At 40.8% G+C, this 23,005-nt stretch overlaps 1 protein-coding gene across 1 annotated transcript; it reads right to left on the reverse strand.

The window, feature by feature from the left end:
- Nucleotides 1-564: 564 nt before the first annotated feature.
- Nucleotides 565-14,579, reverse strand: PPIE (peptidylprolyl isomerase E). Its single transcript, XM_081306902.1, has 10 exons — nucleotides 14,518-14,579; nucleotides 13,329-13,427; nucleotides 12,134-12,177; nucleotides 11,362-11,388; nucleotides 10,133-10,214; nucleotides 9,364-9,464; nucleotides 7,182-7,305; nucleotides 4,059-4,244; nucleotides 1,137-1,279; nucleotides 565-972 (listed from the first exon to the last, which is right to left on the reverse strand). Exons 1-10 carry the CDS (start codon nucleotides 14,546-14,548, stop codon nucleotides 904-906), a joined length of 906 nt encoding a protein of 301 aa, XP_081163028.1. The 5' UTR covers nucleotides 14,549-14,579; the 3' UTR covers nucleotides 565-903.
- Nucleotides 14,580-23,005: the final 8,426 nt, after the last annotated feature.

The raw sequence follows: 23,005 nt of genomic DNA on the forward strand, positions 1-23,005 counted from the left end.
GACCATATACTGTCACTTACTTCTCAACTCTGTTGCTGCTATACTGAGAAAGCAGCCACAGACAATGTACAAACAAATGGATGTGGCCGTGTTTCAACAAAACTTTATTCACAAAAAAAGGCAGTAGGCTGGATTAGGCCCATGTAGTTTGCTGATTTCCTATCTTCTAACAAAGGCATAGTACCCAGTACAGAGAAGGCACTGTGAGTCTAAAAATACCATTTAAAAAAATGTATAAAATGAAAATGACAAGTGATAAATAAATAAGCCACTGAGGCTATGTGGCACACTTGCTGGCTATCAGACTGCCAGCGTGAGTTTAGAAGCACAAACAGCAGAAGACAGGAACTTTTGCTTACCTTTGACTTCCATTGTCCTGACATGGTCTGACAGGGACATCTGACATGAAGATACATCAACCTGGCATCTAAGGGAATTGGCTCAAGGGAAAAAACATAAGCTGTAGGGAAGGCACTATGCCCTATCCACTTGCCTGCCCCAGGAAGACAGCTTAGTTACTGACACAATCTCTGACAATTCCCAGGAACTCACTGGAGGCAGCAGTATAAGAATCAGTTTATTTTAGCAAAGAAACCATCCAGCAGCCACAGGTGGGCCCAGGACAGCCCCTGGGCAGCACAAGCCTGAGAAGCCAGTGGCCACGCAGCTGTGGATGGTGGGGAGGGTCACACCTGCACCTGCTTGCTCCAAGGACCACAGCCATGCTGGGAACCAGTTGAGAGGCCACCCAACCAGGCCATGAGGGAGCTGCTCCAAGGAATGGCTGGGGTCACAAACACCATCTGCTTCATGCAGGACACCCTCAGTTCTGGCACCCCTGAGGCCAGCAGCTCCTTCCTGGACACATAGGCAAGAGCACAGCAGGGAGGGGACAGCACTGCCTCACATGTACTCCCCACAGTCAGCGATGATCACCTTCTGCTTTGGCTTCCCATCCTTGCTGCCCTGGGCCTTTGTGGACAGAACAGGAAAGAAGGACTAGTCAGGGGGTGAGGGAGGAGACTGAAGAGGGACTTAGGGTGCCACCCCTTGGAACCTGAGCTTACTCCTTCCTGGCCCTCCACAGGTTATATCCCAAGGGCCAGGGGGCTTGGGGGCCCTTCCTGGCCACCTACCTCAATTTGCCGCAAGACATCCAGACCTTCAGTAATCTCCCCGAACACTACGTGCTTGCCATCCAGCCAATCTGTCTTGTCACAGGTCAGAAAGAACTGGGAGCCGTTGGTGTTTGGGCCAGAGTTGGCCATGGAGAGTAGGCCTGGAGGAGAGAAGGACATCAACTTCCTCTACCTTGCCCCAGCCCCTAAAACTGTCCATGCACACTATGGACAGCTTTCTGCAGGCGGCCCAGGCTCTGGGACACACAGATCCCATGCATGTGGTCCTCTTGTCTTTCACCCACTAGTGAAATAGGATAAGAAGGGCTGTTTCAAACATTTCGTACTGGTCTGTCATTCTTGTTTTGTTTTTAATAATTACTTATTAAATGTCTACTTATAAGCAATCTCTGTTAAGTCCTGGGAATACTGATGAGCAAAACACTTCTAACCCTGGTAGAAGCTCATAGCCAGTGGAAAAGGGTCATTTAAAAGACACAGTGATACGACAACTATGATACAGTGAAGCCCAGTAACGGACTATTTGTGTGGAAAATGGCAGCTTAAAGCAGCCACGTAGGAGAACGTGTGTATCCACACACAGATGACTTAAAGACAGATGGTTGGGGTTTATGAGTGACACAGGAGAGGAGCCAGATGAGTCCAAAGTTTCTGATCAGGCAGCCAAATGGATAGTGGAATCATTTACTGAAACAAGGACAATGAAGACAAGGAAAAGTGTCGGGGAGAAGAGCAGAAGCTGTTTTGGGCCTGTGAGGTTGAGGGCCTGTGGGATATCCAGGCAGGCAGCTGGACAGGAGCCTGGATGTCAGGGAGCAATCAGTCCCAAGATGCAAATGTGGACAAACTCAACTCACGAGTATTCTGTGCAAGCTCTGGCACTGGATGAAATTGCCCAGGGCGGTAGCTCTCATTGAGGTTGGCCCTATCCCCAGGGGCTATTTGAACATTTGAATATATTTTTGATTGTCAGAAATATCATGGGCATTTAGTAAGTGGGGGCCTGGAATTCTGCAACTATCCCAAACAATGAAGTATTGTCCCATATCCTCTTGGTCTTTCAAATGTCCTGACAAATATCAGGTGAAAAATGCTTACACACACCTGTATAATTCAATTATACATATAAGCCCAAAGTTTTGGAGGCATTTTGGTTTTTTCATGGAATCTTTCAGAAATGCAACTACTATGTAAATCAACAAAATATTACTCTTCAATTTGGAATCTAGCCAACTTTCCTATCAGTTCACAAAATCACGTCGCCAACAGTAATACTGTTTGTGATATCCAAGTTGCCAGTAGACACACCTGTCTGCATTTCTAACTGCTGCACTTGGGTACAGGTGCACACATCTGGCATAGTTGTATTTGCACATTTCCACCAAGAAACATATATTCTTTTATTACAATTCACTTTCTTTTCACATTTTTTCCTGTTAAGAAATAGTATTGATTTTTAAAATAACTCTGTAGACAGGTAGCATACATCATCTATACATTTCATTCCAGCAGTGAAGAGGTGTACTATAAATTATCAGTTAGAAAAAAGAGGCCTGGGGGGACAAGTTTCAATGGGAAAGCAAAGAGTGAGCTCTGAGCCACTTTAATATTTAGGGGTCAGGAGAAAAAGATGGCAAAGACAGAAAAAATCAATTAGGTAAAAAGGAAACCAAGAGAGGAATTCTGTCAGCAAAGTGAAGGAAGGAAGGAAGATTCAAGGAGCAGAGGGTTAACGGTATGATATGCTGCTAGGAGGTGAAATCAATTGAGAGCTGAGAACTGGCTACTGGCAAGATACAAGTGGTTAGCATCTTTAGTAAGAGTGGTTTCAATGGCAAGATGGGGCTAGAATTCTGGCTAGAAAGGCTAGAAAAGAATGAAGCCTGTGAGTCTACATTTAAGAGTCTATTTCTTCCAGAAGTTTTGCTAACATAGACCAGAGACATGAGTTAATGGCTGGCAGGGAAAGAGTCCAAGGATCTTTATTTTTTAAAAAAAAGATTGATACCACATGCTTAAGCTGATGGACTGAGCTGGAAGAGGCAGAGGAAATGTATTATACACGGTAGAGGTGGACACTGGAAGAAGCCAACCTCCTAAGTAGGGAAGAGGGATGGGCTCCAGCCCACAAGTGGCAGGGCTGGCCCCTATAATAGAAGGGTAGTCAGAACATTCACTGCAGCAGATGAGGTGGGAGGGTGATATGGAAACCTTAGGAGTGAAGACAGGCATGGAATTGTCATCTCTGATGGGGACCAAGAAACCAACTAGGGAGATCTGGTTAGAACTGTAGTCATAAATTTCAAGTGGGATCATTCAGTATAATTCTGTGTTTCCTCTAGTTGCAGGGGGACCAACCACTGAGATTTTACTAGAAAAGTCTGAAAGGGGTTGGGAAGGTAGGTAGAGGTTGGGGCCATAAAGAGCTTACAATGGTTTGGATTAGGTAGAGGGGAATGAAGGCAGGGGAGGGGGCATAAGGGTAGGAAGGATAGTAGAATGAACCAGACATTATTACCCTATGTACATATATGACTACACAACTGGTGTGATTCTACATCATGTACAACCAAAAGAATGAGAAATTATACTCCATTTATGTATGATGTGTCAAAGTGCATTCTACTGTCACGTAAAACTAATTAGAACAATTTAAAAAAAAAAAAAGAGCTTACAATGGCAGATTATAGAATCTAAGGTAGGCTAATTTGAGTGTGGGCATGGTAGCAGGATGAACATCTCATGAATGTAAGCAAGCAAAGACACCCCAGTGGGTCTGAACGTTTTCTTTCTGCCCAGAAGCTGAGTATCTCAGAATCCCTGCCCCATGGCCAGAACCACAGCCTATTCTTCCAGCCCACACAACCATTCTGTGCTGGCCCAGCCTCCATATGTCACCATACCCCAATCAGCTCCTACCTGGTCCTGTGTGTTTGAGGATAAAGTTCTCATCATCAAACTTCTTCCCATAGATGGACTTTCCCCCAGTGCCGTTGTGGTTTGTGAAATCACCACCCTGGCACATGAACTGGGGGATGATGCGGTGGAAGCTGCTTCCCTTGAAGCCAAAGCCCTTTTCATGGGTACACAGGCAACGGAAATTCTCTGAGGTTGAGAAAAGAATAAGTGCTGAGGTGGAAACACAACAAAATGAAGCAAAAAAAACAAAGCCTCTGAAAAATAGGATTTTATTTGTTTAATGTTTACACAGTTGTAAACTTGGTATCCACATGGGATTGCTTCCAGGAACCTTTGCAGATATCAAAATCTGGGGATGTTTAAACCCCTTATAACCTATGCATAATCTCCTTTATACTTTAAAATATTTCTATATTACTTATAATGTTTAATACAATGTAAACGATATGTAAATAGTTATTATATTCTATCGTCTAGAGAATAATGATATGATCAAGTATGAACATGTTCAGCAAAGATGCAATTTTTCCCACCCCCCAAATAATTCTGATCTGTAGTTGGTTGAATCCACAGATATGGTGCCTGTGGATAAGGAGGATTGACTGTATTTTCACTTTAAAGTAAAAGAAGCTGTCTCAACTAGGTGGTTCAACCCTGTAAACTCAGCTACTCAGGAAACTGACGCAGGAGGATCAAAAGTCTGAAGTCACCTTGGGTACCTTAGCAAGACCTTGTCTGCTGGCAGCTCAGTGGCAGAGTGCTTCTGCTTCGCTTACCTAAGCACACACATGGCCCTGGTTTCAACCCCCAGTACAACAAAAACAAAAACAAAGTAAGAGACACTCATTATAAACCTTTGTGATACTGACTCTTAAAGGACTACAGGGCATGCTCTTAGAGGAGGAGAACTGAATACATGCACTTAGCTACCTCCCAGACTAGGAGCAATGTGATCTTTGAACAGGAAACCCAAAAGATCTTAGAAAACTCATGACTTTGGATGTGGCAATAGTTTCTTACATGACACCAACTATGTAGGTAACAAAAGAAAAATAGATAAATTTGATTTCATCAAAATAAAAAATTTATGTGTATCAAAAAATACCACCAACAGAGTAAAAGGCAACCCATAGAATGAGAGAAAATATTTGTAATCATTTGGTAAGAGTTTAATATCCAGATGAATAACTTCTATAATTCAACAACAAAAAGACAAACAATCCAGTTAATAAATGGACCAAAGGGTTGAACAGACAAAGAAGATACACAAATGGCCAATAAGTTTACGAAAAGATACTCAATATCATTAGTCATTAGGGAAATAGAAATCAAAACTACAATGAGATACCACTTCACAATTGCTGGAGAAGATGTGGAGAAATTGGAAGCCACCCACATTGCTGGTGGGAATAAGGCTAATGGCACATTTAAAAATAGTTAAAATGGCCAAAAAGTCAATTTTAAAAGGGAAAGACAAAAGAACAAAAAATTCTGAAACCTGGGAAACAAATAGATGAGTCATAACTGATACAGCAGTCTGTAGATGAAGCTGACTCTCAAGCTGATAAAAGCCCCAAAACAACTCAATTAACACTCCAAAAGCCCAGACACAAGTGTGATGGTAATTCTAAAAATAGCAAGTCTGGTTGAATCCTGTTTTAGAAAGTAGTTATCCCCAAGACCCTCTCCTTAACTCTGTACCTGGGGGCTATCCTTCCTCTGCCCTGGCAGTCAGCTTAAGTTTTGCTCTCTAGTGAGATAAAGCAAAGGGTCTCTGGACTAGGAAGCCCTAGGAGGGTTGCTGAGGTCATGACAAATGAAGTTTCAGTGAAAACTTATATAGTGAAGGCTGAAGCATTCAGCCCTGTCTCTCTCTCCCTCACCAAGATGGCAAACAACTGGTTACAGAGCCTCCAGTTTGGGAGAGTCAAGAATAAATACACAGGCAATTACTAATTCCAGGCAAAACAAGTCCTATATGTATGAAACGTATGATGTTTATATTGTTAAATATTCTATGATCTAACTCAAATTGTGGGAATGCTATAGGGAAAATGAAAAGGGATTTTATAGGGGCATGGAAAGGGATATATATATATAACATATTAATATAAATAATATTAATTAATTGATTTTACTGGGGATGGAATCCAGGGCTTTCTGCATGCTAGGAAAGAGCTCTACCACTGAATTACATCTCCAGCCCTTTTATAAATTTTAATTTAAGAAAGGGATTTAAGTGGCCAAGGTTAGCCTTAAATTTGTAATCTTCCTGCCACAGCCTCCCAAGTAGCTGGGATTATAGGCATGTGCCACCATGCATGGCCAGAAGAAAATTTTAAAAGCTAATTCCTTAACTTCTGAAGCAGAAATATCAAAAGATAATGTCTAAAATGAAAAAAATCAGAAAGTAGAAATAGAAAACTGTTATTTACCAAGATGGAAGTAAAAACCAAAAGATTCACAAGAGTTGAAATTGGCTACTTCTGAGTAGCAACAAATATTGTTGGTGTCAGGGCATGGCATAGAGACAGCACTAGAGAACTGCTGTATTTTTTTTTTTTTTTGAGAATTTTAACATTTTTATTTCTTAGTTTTCAGCAGACACAACATGTTTGTTTGTATGTGGTGCTGAGGATCGAACCCGGGCCGCGCGCATGCTAGACGGGCGCGCTACCGCTTGAGCCACATCCCCAGCCCCGAGAACTGCTGTATTTTGAAACAAGCTTTCTGAAACTGATTTTTTAAACTACCTAATAAAATTTACACTTAAAAGAATAAAGAAAAGTATTTAACAAATAAGAAAGGTTACTCAAAAACAGCACTAGTTGTTACTAAAGCACAGGACTGGATATATTATTATTGGAATATATGTGTGTTGGTGTATTCAATTTATTTATTTATTTATTTTTTTACCATGAATACATTACTTATTTTTTTTTAACTATTATTTAAAAAATAGTAAACTAGCACTTATAAGCTCCCAGGGTCTGACATGCCTCAAATCAATTCAGGTCAGAAAAAACATCAAGGCATAAGAACTAAGGCAATGAGAACCCTGGGAAAGCTCAGTGCTCAGCCACCAATTTCCTGTCATCCTAACCACAGCAGGATCCTGCTCACCTGCCGTCATGGGCACAACATCAGAACGCAAGAGCATCTGGATGCGGCCAGCTGGTTTGTTTCCAATCTTGATGTCCATGTACACTTGAGGATTTGACCGGGCCTTTTTTGCAGTGGGCTCCCCCTAGGTGCAGAAGAAATTGTTAGTTAGAACTCACTGGTTGTGGCTCAGTGGTAGCGCGCTTGCCTTGCATGCACGAGGCACTAGGTTCAATTCTCAGCACCACATACATACAAATAAAAAAAATAAAGATCCATCAACAACTAAAAAATATTAAAAAAAAAAAAAGAACTCAGTAATCTCCAAATAGAAGAACAAGTATTTTTCTGCACATGTACTTGGCACAAACTCCTTGAGCAGGCCAGTGGAAGGTGCTGACAGGGAATGCCATTGAGGGACAGGGCTGTGGAAGGCAGTAGCCATGACTATAGCACTCAGCTGGACATCCAGTAATAGCAGAGCTTGCCCTCCTCTAGTCTTTCATAAGGACAGCTAGAATGATCTTTCTGAAACACTGGTCCAATCAGTAACTCTGTTGCTCAGAACTTTTCCTCACCATCTAATTGGGGATCCATCCACACTTCTGCTTTCCCTCAGACACACCAGCTTACTCCCCCTGCCCTGCAGCTCGTCTTTCAATACACAGCTCTCATCATTTTCCACCTCCAGCTCAAGCACATACAGTTAGTAGACCCACTCATGTACCTCCAGATCTCCTCCATGCCTGACCCACATTGTCACAGGTTGGCCACACGGAAGCAAGCAGGGGACCCTCTCACTCAGGCCTCAGCCTAAGTGCTCAGAGGCTTGTTTTGTACTCCAAGTAGGTAAGAGTAAGCAGAAGATCAGCAGACATTTAATACGACCAGCACACTTGTTCCAAGGGGAAAGATAAAATGTTATTACCTTGCTTTGATTCAATTGAACAAACATATACTATGGCATCATGTGGGCGCTAAGGATACTGCCACTGCTATTTGCCATTGCAATAGCAAGGGTCCAGCAGCAGCAGCAGCAGCAGCACCTGCAGCATTTACTGGATAACTTGCCCCAGTTCACAAAAGTGGTTAGTGGGGAGCTAAAAGGCAAAACTAAATCAGCTTTCCTGTCAAATTCACACTACTAATCATATTACTCTACCTCATTTTTTTTTATTTTTTTAGTTGTAGTTGGACACAATACCTTTATTATATTTATTTATTTTCATGTGGTGCTGAGGCTCAAACCCAGCACCTCACATGTGCTAGGCAAGCACTATACCACTGAGCCACAACCCCAGCCTTCCACCTCATATTTTTATTAATAAGATGCATACTATAAGGCCCCTAGTCTCACAGAAATTAATGCCTAGAAAAGTAAGGGCAATTGGCACTGAAGTAGCCTGTGCAAAAGTAAAGGTATACATGGACATATAAAGAATGGCTTCATTAAGACCATGGTGGGGGTAGGGAGGAGACTACACTGGGAGAGGTGGGAAATGAGATTGGAGAGACAGGCAGGATCAAGAACCTGGAAGGCCCCTTTTGCACTTTGTCCCATGAAACAGGTGATGGGGAAAAGTGAAAAGTTCTGAGCAACAGAGTTAATGATTGGATCAGTGTTTCAGAAAAAATCATTCCAGCTCTCCTTATGAAAGACTGGAGCAGGGCAAGTCTGCAGCCAGTTACTGTAATTATCCAAATGAGACAAGAGGCTAGACTAAGATGAGTGCTTCAAGGAAAATTTCACAGAATTGGCCAATTATGATGATGTATTGGCTCTATATTAAAAGAGGGTCTAGATAACCTAGTGGGATTTCACTGACTGTGAGGACACCACTTTCGGCATTCTGCTTTGCATCCAAATTTCTGGTTTGGGCAATGTGTAGATGGATGAGGCAAATTAACCAAGACTGAACACAGGAAGATAGGGTTGAGAAGGGGAAATTCATTTTAGGCAACTTTAAGGCTTCCTACACAGAAGCAGACTTGCATGAAGAAACTGCTGAAGCTCAGCACTAGAAACAGATGACAAGATTCAACTGAAAAATAAACGCTGCCTTTGACAAAGTACTAAGTTCAATATATCTACTCTCTGCTTTTGTACATATATATCTGAAAATTGCCATAAAAACTTAAAAATACAAGAGTCTCCTGTAGAAAGCACCAGCCCTATCTCTAGAACCATAGTCTTTGTTCTCACCTCCTGGGCTTCTGCTTTGGGAGGCTCTGACCCTTCTTCCTCTTTATTCTCTTCAAGAGTCTTCCCAGAAAATTTCTTCAACCAGTCATCATCTGACCAAACTGAAAGAAAAGAAGCAAACCAATATTAAGAAATTCAAACTATCAGTCAATTGTTAAGTAGCTACTTTGGTCAGAAGGTAGAATATTCTAGGTGGCCCTCTTAATCAGAGGAGTCTCCTTGAGAACTCCTAAGGGCAAGGAAATTTACCACTAGGAATACCCTGAGGTCCAGCACTTAGTGGGACTAAGTGAAAAAAAAAAAAAAAATCTATGCTGGGGCTGGGGTTGTGGCTCAGTGGTAGAGTGCTTACCTAGCACACGTGAGGCACTGGGGTCAATTCTGAGCACCACATATAAATAAATGAATAGAATAAGGGTCCATCAACATCTGAAAGTATATATTAAAAAAAAAAAAAAAAAAAAAAAAGCTATGATACAGGCAAAGATATGCCTTTGCTGGTTCTAGTCCTTGATGGAGCATCCCAGGAATGGAGTACAGAGAAAACTGAGAAGGTTAAGAGGCCAGAAGCAATTACTTTGGCTTTGCTGTGAAGCTTGAACTATTTCCCCAGAAAGGTGGTACCTGTCTCTTGCCAACATGAACCATCCTTTACTCCTATCTGTCAAGAAGCAGTATTTAGCACCTATTTCCAAGTAAATAGGATAAAAATGGAACTAAGGCCAAACTGAAGATCATAACAAGGAACCTGTGAGTTGTTCCCACTCACCTGGTCTGGAAGAGCCCTCCTTAATTCTCATTGGTTTTGCCAAATTGACACGAATTGTCCGCCCAAAGAGCTCAGATTCATTCTGAAAAGATTGAAAATCCAACTATTTAAATTCTGTCACATTAAGGAGAGCCAAACAGCTTCCTATTTTATTTCTGACACATGCTCATGGTTCTGGTCCCTTTCTAGTAGTAAGCTGTGTCCTCAAACAAAGCAGTCATCATGGGAGGAAATGGCAGGGAGTTTCATCCTGAGGTGTCACACACCTCCTTTCTTTGAATACCAGCAAAGAAAGGCCTGTATTGCCAAAAGTAATTCTGGGTTCAAGGGACTCTGAAATTACAAGAATAAATGCAGTTTCCTGGAACCTGAATTCACCTTCAAAAGCCAACATCAGCTTTGAAATGGTGAGGATCATCTCTCTCTGACAGTTAAGAAATATGTTTAGTGATTGGGTAAGAGAGAACAGGAAATAAAGAACTTCATTATCCCCAAATATCTGGCTCTGGGACAGATCACTTAATGTAAATTTACTTAAGGTAGTGGTGAAAATTTTATGGTAAAAAGTAAAAAAAAATTTTTTGACTGGTCTTTGTGATGAAAGTAGAAATAATGAAAATATCTTTCTAACAGTTAATATGCAGGCTTAAGTATGCACTGACTTGTGGTACAAACATGTAACAGGAGCTGACTAGTATGAAGTATTTTTTTCCAACAAAATTCTATCAACAGTATATAATACCTTTGCACTTACTAGTTGACATGAAAATTATGTATAAAGATTTCAAGGAGGGCACAAATACCGAAAAGCATCATCATTTCCAAGAACTTTTCCAGGATACTCAAATCATTTAAATCAATAGCATACCCTGTCATTATTCTGATTGAATTTCTCTTCTCAGTCGTTAACTGATCTGACACTTCAAGAAATCTTCTTTTACAAAATATGCAGTTTCACTATGCAATCAATTTGCATTGTATTTGCAATTATTATCACAGGCATGAGGGAGTTGGTGAGAGACAGATCAACTTATATTATTGTAAATGGTGAAAGATATCTGAATAAGGACTAATTTTTGCAAGTGATCAATTCATAGTGAATATTTTCACATGATGACCATTTTTACCTCCCCACACAACCTTGAGGTTTAAAAAACCAGTATGTGAACAAGGACTCTTTATACTACCAAAAAGCAACGTTAAGTTAGAATGAGAATTTTCAGTCTTACCATGTTGTCAATAGCTGCTGCAGCATCCTGCCAAGGAGAGACAAAGTATAAGTTTAGGCTTGCACCTAAATGCTTGTTGTGAGTCTAAACACATTCTCAGTATCAAAAACAAAACAAAACAAAAAAAAAACAAAAAAAACAAAACAAAACAAAACAAAACAAAACAAAAAAACAACACAGGAAAAAGTCACGTCTACCCTTCTTATCTAAACTGTGTCTAAAAAAAAAAGCACTTCTTGGCTGACTTTTGAGCTAGTGAAGCTACAATATGAAATACAGTTGAAAGCATAAGATATAATCACCAGCACTGCCAGGCAAGAATGCCCAATGAACAGAGCTATAGGAGAGATCTGCAGAGCAAGAGGGACTTGGCCTGGCAGAAGCTCTGAGATGTATTCACAGTCTACAGTCTGATTAACCCACCAAGTCCCACATTTTTAATTATGTGACTAGTTCAACAGTGCATTAAAATATTCTGGAAATTTTAACCTAGGGCTTATAAATTATTAAGCCCATTAATATTATAATACAATTACATTATTATATAATTATATTATATACTATATTTAAGCTTTTACAGGTGTTCCACATCTGGGACAATGTGACAAAATGGGTTAAGTGAGAGAAGCTTTCTTTCAAACAGTACTTCTAGTCCCCTGGAAGCATCAGTGTAAAGCCCAGAAACCTAATCCTACGGAGAACAGCTTCCTTTGTTATTAGTTACAATAACACAAACCAAAGACAAAACAAAGGTAACACAGAATGTTCTTACCTCTGCCAATTCAAATTCAACGAAAGCAAATCCTCGATGCTTTTCTGCAAAAAGGGGGAAAAAACAAGTACCATGCACAAAGGGAAGAAACAGAATGGTCATAATGAAAATGAAGTCAGTTATATGCCATCTCCAGACACTGGAAATTCTACCCAATCATTATTTAGAAAGAAGAAATCTCATTCTTTAATTCCTCTTAAACAACATTTTAAGCAATAATAAATTTTTAGAGGAAAAGCTAAAATGAGCATTCAATTCTTCTACCAAAGCTAAACTTAAAAACTTCAACCTTTGTGTGCAAGGCAACTAGAAAAATGGTCAGTTAAACTATTAACTGTGCACCCAAATATACAATTTGAGAATAAACTATTCCTTCCAAAAGCATGAATCCTAAAATCTGATAAGGATGTTGAGTCTTTATCCTCAGGCAAATGCTGATCTATAATAAAACAGTATTAATTATAGAACTCAGAGACCAGAGGGCCTTCAGAAAATCAATATAAACTTATAGTATTTGCAAAGGAAGGCTCAGAGAGTGTAAAGTCCTTGCTAACAATCAGATGCAAGATTAATGATAGAGCTAGGCTTAAAAATTACAACAAGGCTGAGAGATAAACACAGCAGGAGAGCCTTTGCCTAACATGCATAAGACCCTACATTTGATCCGCACACAGTAGGGAAAAAAAAGGAGGCGGGGTGGGGATGTAGCTCTGTGGTAGGGTGCTTTCCTAGCTTGAATAAGGGCCAGGGCTTGATTCTCAACAACACAAGAGAAAAAAAATAATTACAACCAAGATACATTAGAAAACTGAACAGTAACTGTATACCAATTAAAGGAAAACCCATCCAGGTATGTAGAAGCTAGAGTCCCGTTTGAGGGCCAGGTTTTCCTGCTGTTTCATTTAATAGCACAGCTGTCAAGAAGGGAGCAGGTGTGATGAGGTACCTGGCAGGTAATTTGAAAAAACACTCAGATATCAATGTAGTTCATTCCTATTGGTCTACTGAAAAATTTGTATTATCTCAAAACCAACAGATGGAGACTGCAACATATTGACAACCCACAAGTACTCTACCCGGGAGCCACACTTCTGGCCTGAAAAACACATATTTAGAGTTGTGATGTGACTTCACATTTTTTTAAAGTTCTTTTTCCAATAGGATTCTGAACATAAAAGAAACCAAAAGGACTCACCTGTTTCATAATCCAGAGGAATCTGAATATCTGTGATGTCTCCAAAAGGAATAAAAGCAGCATGAAGAACTTTGTCGTCCACCTCCTCTGCCAGTCCACCTGCAAATAAACCAAGGGCTTTTTGAGCTGCTGTCCTCAATATCTTGCAGAAGACTGTGGGGCAAATTAGCATGTTAGGCAAGGGCAGGAGTCTTTCCATCCAGTTATATGGTTAGACAAACACCCCTCTCTCATCTACTGCCCACCCACACTAATAAAGTACATTCTTCTCTTCATCCTTCTTTTAGACCCTCATCTAACTCCAGGATTCCTGCAAAAGCCTCATAACTGATTTCCCTGCCTCTATATCTTCTATCAACTCCACCATGCCAACTTGAAAGATCTTGGGAAAGTGAAAATTTGAGCCCATCACTTCTCTGCTTAAAGTCCTTCAAAGGTCTCCCACCATCCTCAGATTAAAATGCAAACTTCTTAGCAGTTTATACAAGGCTCTTCATAACCTGTCCACCTCTCCAGCTTGTTTCTGGAGAGGTGAGGGCAAACTTTCCGGATGCAGTAACTCCGGAGTTGATGAGCAGAAGTTAGCTGAGTAACTCTGCTTTCCAATTCCCTGGGTCCCGAAAAATAACCCACTTGCCACCAAGGGTCGGGTTATTTAACATCTTTGAGCTTCAATTTTTGCACCTCCCTTGTAATAAGTAACTTTGCCTCTACTTTGGCTGCTCAGCTAACTCCTGCTCATCAGCTCCGGAGTCATCGCATGCGGAAAGTCTGCCCTCCTCTCCCCCAGATGAATGGATCATTTCTTCACGCAGCCGAGGCCCTGTCATTACTGCCCATCCCCACCACAGCGCTAATCTATGGTACTGAGGTTATTCCCACTTTTTTTTTCTGGTTAGTCTGGGAACTCCTTTGTGATTGAGGTTGAGCCATCTCTGCAGTGAATGCAAAATTGACAGGCGCGAGGATTTGAAAAACCGTATTTCTCTACTGCTATCCCGGACCCTTGGAGGAGTTTAGCACACCAGGAAGGAAGCCGGAGTGATTGTTACATCTTGGGCTCACGGCCCAAGGCAAAGCAATACCGCCACAGATCCGGCCCGACAGCTACTCCCGCTGTCCCTCCCCACTCTGGGACCCACTCGAGGCTGGTTAGCCCAAGCTCCGCCTAGCGCCCGCGCCTGCTCACCCACGTACAGCACGCGTTTGGTAGTGGCCATCTTGCTCCAGCTCTTTTCCGCCGGAAATAGACGCTCGGCCCGCCCCCTCTTGCCCCGCCCCGGCCCGGCCCGCCCTACCTCGCTGCAAGGCTCTTGCAGACCCCGCCCACACGAGTGCTGGTCCGGCGGCTTCGGCCTCCTAATTCCCTTCCGCGTTACGTTGGGCCCACGGTAGTGGATGAGCTGACCGGTTACTGGTGCTCCAAGTGCGACGCTGTTGTGGGAAAAAAATCAGGCAGGATATTATCCGCAAAGGACTACAAATAAGTATGGTCCGTGGGCCATCCCGCCACCCCGTTTTGGAAAACCCAGGAGCTAATAATGTTTTTTACATTTTGAAATAGTTGAGGGGAAAATCAAAACAAGAATATTTTGTGACACGTGAAAATTTCATGTATTTTTTTCACATATTATATAGTTTAAATTCTATTAAAATTTAAGTGTCCACACATAAAGTTTTATTGGAACACAGCCCCACTCATTCCTTTAAATATTATTGTCTGTGACTGCTTTCAAGCTACAAGGGCAGGAGAGCTATAGCTAGAAAAGCAGACAATGTTTACTATCTGGCCCTTTAGGAAAAAAGTTTGTTGACTCTTGAACTAAATCTAATACATAAACCACAGATTTACATAAATGGTAAAAAAAAAAAAGTGGGGACATTTATTTTAGATGGTTTAGATGGGGCAGGGGCTTAAGTCCTTCATGAAATGATATTTAAGCTGAAACCTGAAGGAAAAGGAGTCTGAGTGAAGGGATCAGGTGAAAAATATCCAGGAGAGGAAACAACTTTTGTATTCTCAAGGAACTGAAAGGCCAGAGCATGGGGGTTGGGGGGTTGGGGGGTGGTGTATGTTAAATTAGGCAAGGAAAGGTGGGCAGTGGGCCACACTGTGCAAGATTCTGCAAGCCTTGTGGAAGATTTGGGGCTCTGAGAAGCTACTGAAGTTATAACAGGAAATTACACGCTCACATTTATGTTTTAGAATAGTGCTCTGACCACGATATCTGGAATGGATAGAATGAAATCCTGAAGACCAGAAGTGGTCTAGGAAAGAGTTGGTTGTGGCTCTCTTCCTCCATTAGCCCCTCCAGCTTATTTACAGGGTGATCTTGCTTAAAAATAAAGCTAACCTCTCTAGACCTTCCTGATTAAATCATTGCTGCTTATAACTAGGCTCTTGACAAGGGGACTGTGCCCACCCCAACCTCCACACTACATCTTCACCTTCTTACCATGTGCTCACCTTCCTTTGTTCATATAGACAGGGTTCATGGCCCCCAAGTTCAGAAGTCAATCGGAACTCACCCTGTGACTATAGTCAAGCATGTGTCTCTCTCCCACTAGATGGAGGACTTTGACACCAAGGTCTGTATCTGTTGTATTTGTTGTATTTCCAGAGTTAAGTAGTAACTGTGCACAGTCTTCTAAACCAATCTCAGATCAGGAAGATGATGTTCACAGGAATGAGGCTTGGAAATCTGATCAGGATAACTCTGTGTGTGCCTAATACAATTCCAGACCAACAAGGAGAATCTATTCGGGTATTCTTCATGTGGGTGTGTTATAATAAAAAATATATATTTGTCTTTGTCCCCAGTTTCCAGCACAGAGTTCCTAAAACTCTTGGAATTTCCTGAGTGATATGAGAGGGTTTTTTTTTTTCATAGTGAGCCCATTTTGACCACACCTAAATTTATGCTAAGATGACTCATGGTAGGGTCTCTAGATAGCTTCAAATGGGGGCTTGTCACCAGAGGAATCAATATCATGATTAGAGAGTTGGAAGTTTCAGCTCCATCCTCTGACTCCTGGGGAGGAGAGATGGGTTGAAAATTTAGTTCTATCACCAGTGGCCAATGACTTAATTAATTATGCCTAGGTAATGAAACCCCATATAAAAACCCAATGGGGCTTGGGGAGTTTCCAGGTTGGTGAATACATCAATGTACTTGGAGGATGGCATGCTGGCCATGCTTGGAGAGCATGGGAACTCTGAGCACACAACTACACATGTGGACCCCATTTGTGGCTGGTATCTGAAGTGAGAGCAGTCTTATGAGACTGAGCCCTAAATTTGTGGGTTCTGCTTTAGCTCAAAATTGAGTTGAACTGAATTGTTGGACACCCAGTCAGTGTCAGAGAATTGTAGAAATGATTGGCATTAGAAAAAAAATACAATGGGAAATTGGTTTTTATCCATTATAATTCATAATATGTCCTCTTCTTTCTCCTTACTAACTCCACATGACAGGTAAGACACAAAGATAACCTTTCTCTCTGCTGCACCTGAATATCCGGGGTCTCCTTCCCCACCTTCTGAACTAAGACCTGAAGCCACAGTATCTGAGAAGCAGCTCACTTTGGAATCTCTCCACTCCAGGGGACTCCAGTATTGCAACAGCTTGGAGTTAACAATCTCCAGCAGCATTCCTTTGATCTTTTCATGCAGGTTTGAATGCTTTATTTGGATGAATGGGAACACATATTCCTCTGTGAGTAGTACAGTTAAGAAAAAACCAAATAAAATCCCAGTGAAGAGGGGATACTGGTGTCCACAGATCCTGGTTCCTCTTCTGCAAGCATATGGGAAACTCACACCACAAGGGTCAGTCCTGAAGTCTACATGGAAGTAGTCAGGGGCTCTTGCCCCTGCATGTAGACCCCAGGCTGGGGTGGCAGGGAACCAGGGGGGAGATGCTGAACAGTGGTCGAGTTTAGGGTAGTCCAACCATTTGACATGTGAATGGTACCATTCAGAATGCCAGCGGGAGGGGACAAAAGGCAACAGTTATTGACTAAATTCAGTCCATGGTGGGAGAGCAGCAGTGATGTTAAAAAGTGTATGTATATTGGGCTGGGGTTGTAGCTCAGTGGTAGAGCCCTTGTCTAGCATGAGTGAGGCACTGGGTTTGATTCTCAGCACCACATATAAATAAATAAAATAAAGGTTCATCAACAGCTAAAAAAATTGTTTTTTTTAAATGTATATATGTATACATGTGTGTGTGTGTGTGTGTGTGTGTGTGTGTGTGTACATCTATATATATATATATCTTTTTTTTTTTTTCAGGCTGGCCCCAGACTCCTGGGCTCAAGCAATCCTTCTGCCTTAGCCTCCAGAGTAGCTGAAACTACAGGCACACACCACCATGCCCAGCACCTTAAAAGCTTTTTGAGGTAGAGATTATCACCTCTTTTAACCCATTACACCCAGCAAGGTCAAGCAATTTACTTACATGAGCAAAATAATAATTCATTTTGTTTATGGAATAAGCAAAACTACAATAACTTTATTTACCAGAACACTTTTTTTTTGTTTTTCCTAAAGACACATTTAGAAGGATTCCCAGAAGTGACTGGGCCAGAGGATATAATAATCAGAACAGTAGAAATTATTATATACCATACCACCCCTCTCATTAAGTACTCTGGAGACATTAATACGTGACGTCAACCATGAGCTTAAGCCTAGGAGCAGGTCCCAGAAGACTATGGAAAGGATTCATCTTTTCACATGGCATTGAATTTCGCAAATTTCCATCTTCAGAGAGCTTTAGGTAGGTGAAACATCATTTTCTCTCCTGTATTTATAAAGGGAACAGTTAGATATCACAACACACTTGGCACAATTTGCATGTGTGTTTATTTTCTACATCCCTTTCTCTCCTACCAGAGAAAGAACATTTTGAGAGCAGAGACCATGTCAGTTTGTTGATCATTGTCATCTCAGTCCACTGCATAATTCCTTGGCATTTAGTAGAGTTTTAATATCTGATGAATGAAGCAGAGAAAAGCTTCTTTCAAATAAAGTTGAAATGGAAAATTCTATTCTTAGCACATTGGGTGTCTGGGCCTCCCCTGCAGAAGCTGAATCACAGGCTGTGGGCTGAAAGATTGGAGGTGTATTTACATGGAGCAACAGCCCAAGGAGGAGCAGCAAGTGTGAGTGTGGTGGCCCAGGTGCCAAGAGCCACATCAGAAGGATCCACAAATGAAAGAACAAACCAAATTAAAGTCCATTACTCTTGGCAACCAGAGTCTCCAGGAATCTTTCTTTGATTCTTAACTAAGTCAGTGTTTGTACCACCGAGATTGTTTGAGGGACTAGAAATTAAAACATTCTATCTGCCAGATAAAGACAATTTTCTCCCCTAACAGCAGGAGGGAGAGAAGTCCAAGTCTGCCAGAAGCTAGAGCTGGTGGCCACTTTTCCTGCTGTCCTCTCAAAACACTGGATTCAGCCATGTCCTAGGCTCTACTCCCTTAGGTATGTCAGGTTCCATATCTTAAGACAGCAGTCCTAAAACCTGAGCCTGCATCAGAATCATCCAGAGGCTTATTCAAAGATTGCTGGCTATATTGTCAAAGTGGCTGATTTAGTACTTCTTAGGCAGAGCCAAGAATGTTCATATCTAGGGCTGGAGTTGTGGCTCAGCGGTAGAGCATTTGCCTAGCACGAGCAAGGCCCTGGGTTCAATCCTCAGCACCACATAAAAACAAATAAATAAAGGTATTAAAAAAAAAAAGAATGTTCACATCTATCAAGTTCCCAGGTGTTGTGGAAGCTGCTGGTTTGGAGACTACCTCTTGAGAACCACTTTTCCAAGGAAAGTTGTAACATATGAAAAGCAGGACATTCTGCTGGATGCAGAATGTATGCAGAGCAGGAAATTCCACTCTGGATGCAAACACTAAGGGGGTGTCTGTAAAGAATTTTGAAACAATGATAAAAGAATCAAAAAGTCAGTCATTTTTTATTTCATTATGCTTAGGCAACTCCAAATATCATTAGCCACATAGTATTCCTCCTGAAAAAGAAAAAAAAAGTCCAATGTTTTAAGGTGAAAGTTAAACCATTGTAGTTTTCTCTTGGGTTCAATTCTCAGCACCACATAAACACACACAAAAATATTGTCTATTGGGCAGGACTTCTGGTGGTGATGGAATAAAGAATTCACTACTTCTTTCACAAAATAAACTATAAAACTGGGAAGAATTGTCAAGAAGCAGTTTCAGGGTCTGGAAATTGATTAAATGCACATGACAAATTGAGACATGTTTGTTCATGAAAAACTTCTGAACTCAGGTTAATACCATTCTATTAACCTGGATCCATGGCATTCTTGCCTGGGACTGCTCTCATCTCTCCTCTCCTTCCCCAGCATCAATGGCACAGCAGGGCAGTGTTGCTGCTGCTGCTGAAAAAGGCTGACTTGACTTAGAGAGGAGAGAAAAACAAACAACCAACAATAAAAAATATATATGCCAAAGGTGTTGTCAGTAAAAACATCAAACTCAGTGAATTGAACTGGGAAAGCCCATAGCTCTGTTAACATGAGGTTGCAATCCAACTTGGCAGTCAAGCCAGAAATGTAACAGAGAGATCCTGAAAATAAGAAAGCTATGGAGGGATTGGATGAGCTCTCCATAGGTCCCTGGCTGACTGGAAGTCTGCATCACACGCAGGCAGGCAAACCCAAGAGGGCTCAAGCTCTGAACACATTCCTGGCAGATAAGGACTGCACACAGGCAAGAAGTACCAGGAAGGACTATTGGAAAAGGAGAATCTGGGGAAGACTTGAAAAGTGCATGAACTTTGAATGCACTCCTCAACCCACACATAGATTCACAGGCAAAGAGTGGAAACTTTACTGGCACTGAGTATGTGGACAAAACCTCTGACTAATCATTGGTTTACCATCAAAATATTCAGACACAAGGATGTCCCCTAGGAACCAAGATAAATAAAAAAATAAGAATTTTTAAAAATAACAACTGAACTTGGCACTGTGGCACTGTCTGTAATCCCAGAGACTTGGGAGGCAGAGTGGAATGATAGTAAGTTCAAGGCCAACCTGGTCAATTTATTGAGGCTGTCTCAAATTGAATCAAATTAGGCTGGAGATTTAACTCAATGTTAGACGGCCCCTGGGTTCAATCCCCAATACTCAATAGGAACAACAACAAATTGAGAAAAGTGAGAAGCATGATATTGGAATAACTGCTAGAGTGATAGAGTCTACAGATTTAATCCAGTCAATTACTTAAAAAAAAAAATTGAAAACAAACCCAACCAAACAAAAAAGAACAAAAACCCAGAAGCAGGGGCTGAAGTTGTAGCTCAGTGGTAGGGCGCTCACCTAGCATGTGTGAGGCACTGGGTTCGATCCTCAGCACGCATATAAATAAACAAAATAAAGTTCAACTGACAACTAAAAAATAAATAAATAAATAAATAAACCATGGAGAAGCAATAGAAGTAATCCTGGTGAGTAGAACCAGAATCCAGAGTTGCTACAATGTATTCTTTTAAATGTCCAATCTGCAACAAAAAATATATGACACATGTAAAGAAGCAAATGTGGCTCATACTCAGGAAAACAACAAAAAAAAATTAAAAAGGAAGCTGTCAATAGAACTGTCATTGCGTAAGTCCAGATGTATTTAGCAAAGACATCAAATCAGCTATTCTAAAACAACTGTTTAGAGAATTAAAAGAAAATGTCAATGACTCAACAAATAGGAAATTTCAAGAAAGTACAAGAAACTATAAAAATAATAAAATTCAAATTCTAGAGTAAAAAAGTGCAATAACAAATGAAAAACTCACTAGATACACTCAACAACAGATCTGAGATAGCAAAAGAAAAAAGTCAGTGAACTTGAGGATATTGAATAGAAATATCTAATTTGAAGAACAGATAGAAAAAAGATGAAAGGTGTTAAGACTCAGAGATCTGTGGCATAACATCAAGCATGCCAACATACATGTACCAGGAGCCTCAGAAAGATAAGAAAGATAAAGAAAAAATATTTGAAAAAAACAATGGCCCAAAACTTCCCAAATTTGCAAAAACAAACAAACCCTCAAACCATTTATCTACCAATCCAACAAACTTGAAGAAGTCCAAATAAGATCAATGTAAAGAAACCCACATTATCTGCTAGGTGCAGTGGCACATGCCTGTAATCCCAGTGGCTCAGTAGACTGAGGCAGGAGGATCGTGAGCTCAAAGTCAGCCTCAGCAACAGCTAAGCAACTCAGTGAGACTCTGTCCCTAAATAAAGTACAAAATAGGGCTGGGGATGTGGCTCAGTGGTCGAGTGCCCCTGAGTTCAATTTCTGGTACCAACAAAAAAAAAAAAAAAAAAAAAAAAAGAAAGAAAGAAAGAAAAAAGAAACCCACATTATCATCATATTATCATTAAACTGCTGAAAGCCAAAGACACATAAAAAAATGTTAAAAGTGGCAAAAGAAGAATAACTTATCGCAAATCACAAAGTACAGTTCTGATGAGCCATTTTTCTCATCAAAAACAATGGATGCCAACAGGTGCTGTGACACATGCCTGTAATCTCAGAGACTTGGGAAGCTGAAGCGAGAAGATGACCAGTTAAAGTCCAGCCTCAGCAACTCAGAGAGGCCCTGTCTCAAAATAAAAAATAAAAAGCACTGTGTATGTAGCTCAGTGGTAAAGCACCTCTGCATTCAATCCCCAGTGTCCCCCAAAAATCAATTAAATAAATAAATAAGAAAAAGAAGCAATGAAGGCCACAAGGTAACATTAAAGATGCAGTATAAAGATTCCTTAGAAAACTTGGAATGGAACTACATTTAACCCAGCTATCCCACTCCTCAGTCTATACCCAAAGGACTTAAAATCAGCATAATAGTAACACAGCCACATCAATGTTCATAGCAGCTCAATTCACAATTGCTAAACTGTGGCAGCAACCTAGATGCCCTTCAAAAGATAAATGGATAAATAGACTGTGGTACGTATATACAGTGGAATATTGTGCAGCATTAAAAGAGAATAAAATTAAGGCACTTGCAGGTAAATGGATGGAGTTGGAGAATATCATGCTAAGCGAAGTAAGCCAATCCCCCAAAACCAAAAGCTGAATGTTCTCTTTGATAAGTGAATGCTGATCCATAATGGGGAGGGGGGAAGCATGGGGAAAATGGAGGAACTTTGATTGGGCAAAGGGGAGGGAGAGGAGGGAGGATGCATGGGGGCAGGAAAGACGGTGGAATGAGATGGACATTATTACCCTAGGCACATGTATGACTGCACATATGGTGTGATGCTACATTGTGTACAACCATAGAAATGTAAAGTTGTGCTGCAATTGTGTACAATGAATCAAAATGTTCTGCTGTCATATATAAATAAAAATTAAGAGAAATTTAAATTAATTAATTTACTAAATTAATTAATTAAAAGAAAATAAAAGATGATAAAGGAAAACAATTGATGCTGCCAATAGCATCCAGAAAAAGTTTTCATCATAAATAAAAGTGAAACAAAAACATTTCTAGATAAATGAAGCCTGAGAGACTTCATTACTAACAGACCTGCTCTGTATGAAATGTAAATGGAAGTCCTTCAGGCTGAAAGGAAATAACATCTGGTAACCCAAATCACAGGGGAAAATAAAGAAAAATGAA

Source organism: Spermophilus citellus, assembly GCF_964194105.1.
Source record: "Spermophilus citellus genome assembly, chromosome: 9".
Classification (NCBI taxonomy): domain Eukaryota; kingdom Metazoa; phylum Chordata; class Mammalia; order Rodentia; family Sciuridae; genus Spermophilus; species Spermophilus citellus.

Coding starts and splice junctions, on each gene's coding strand:
- PPIE (XM_081306902.1), bottom strand. CDS start 14,548: ATGGCCACTACCAAACGCGTGCTGTACGTGG. Junction 13,428..14,517: donor CAAACGCGTGCTGTACGTGG/GTGAGCAGGCGC, acceptor GTTTATTTGCAG/GTGGACTGGCAGAGGAGGTG. Junction 10,215..11,361: donor CAGCAGCTATTGACAACATG/GTAAGACTGAAA, acceptor CAATCTTTTCAG/AATGAATCTGAGCTCTTTGG.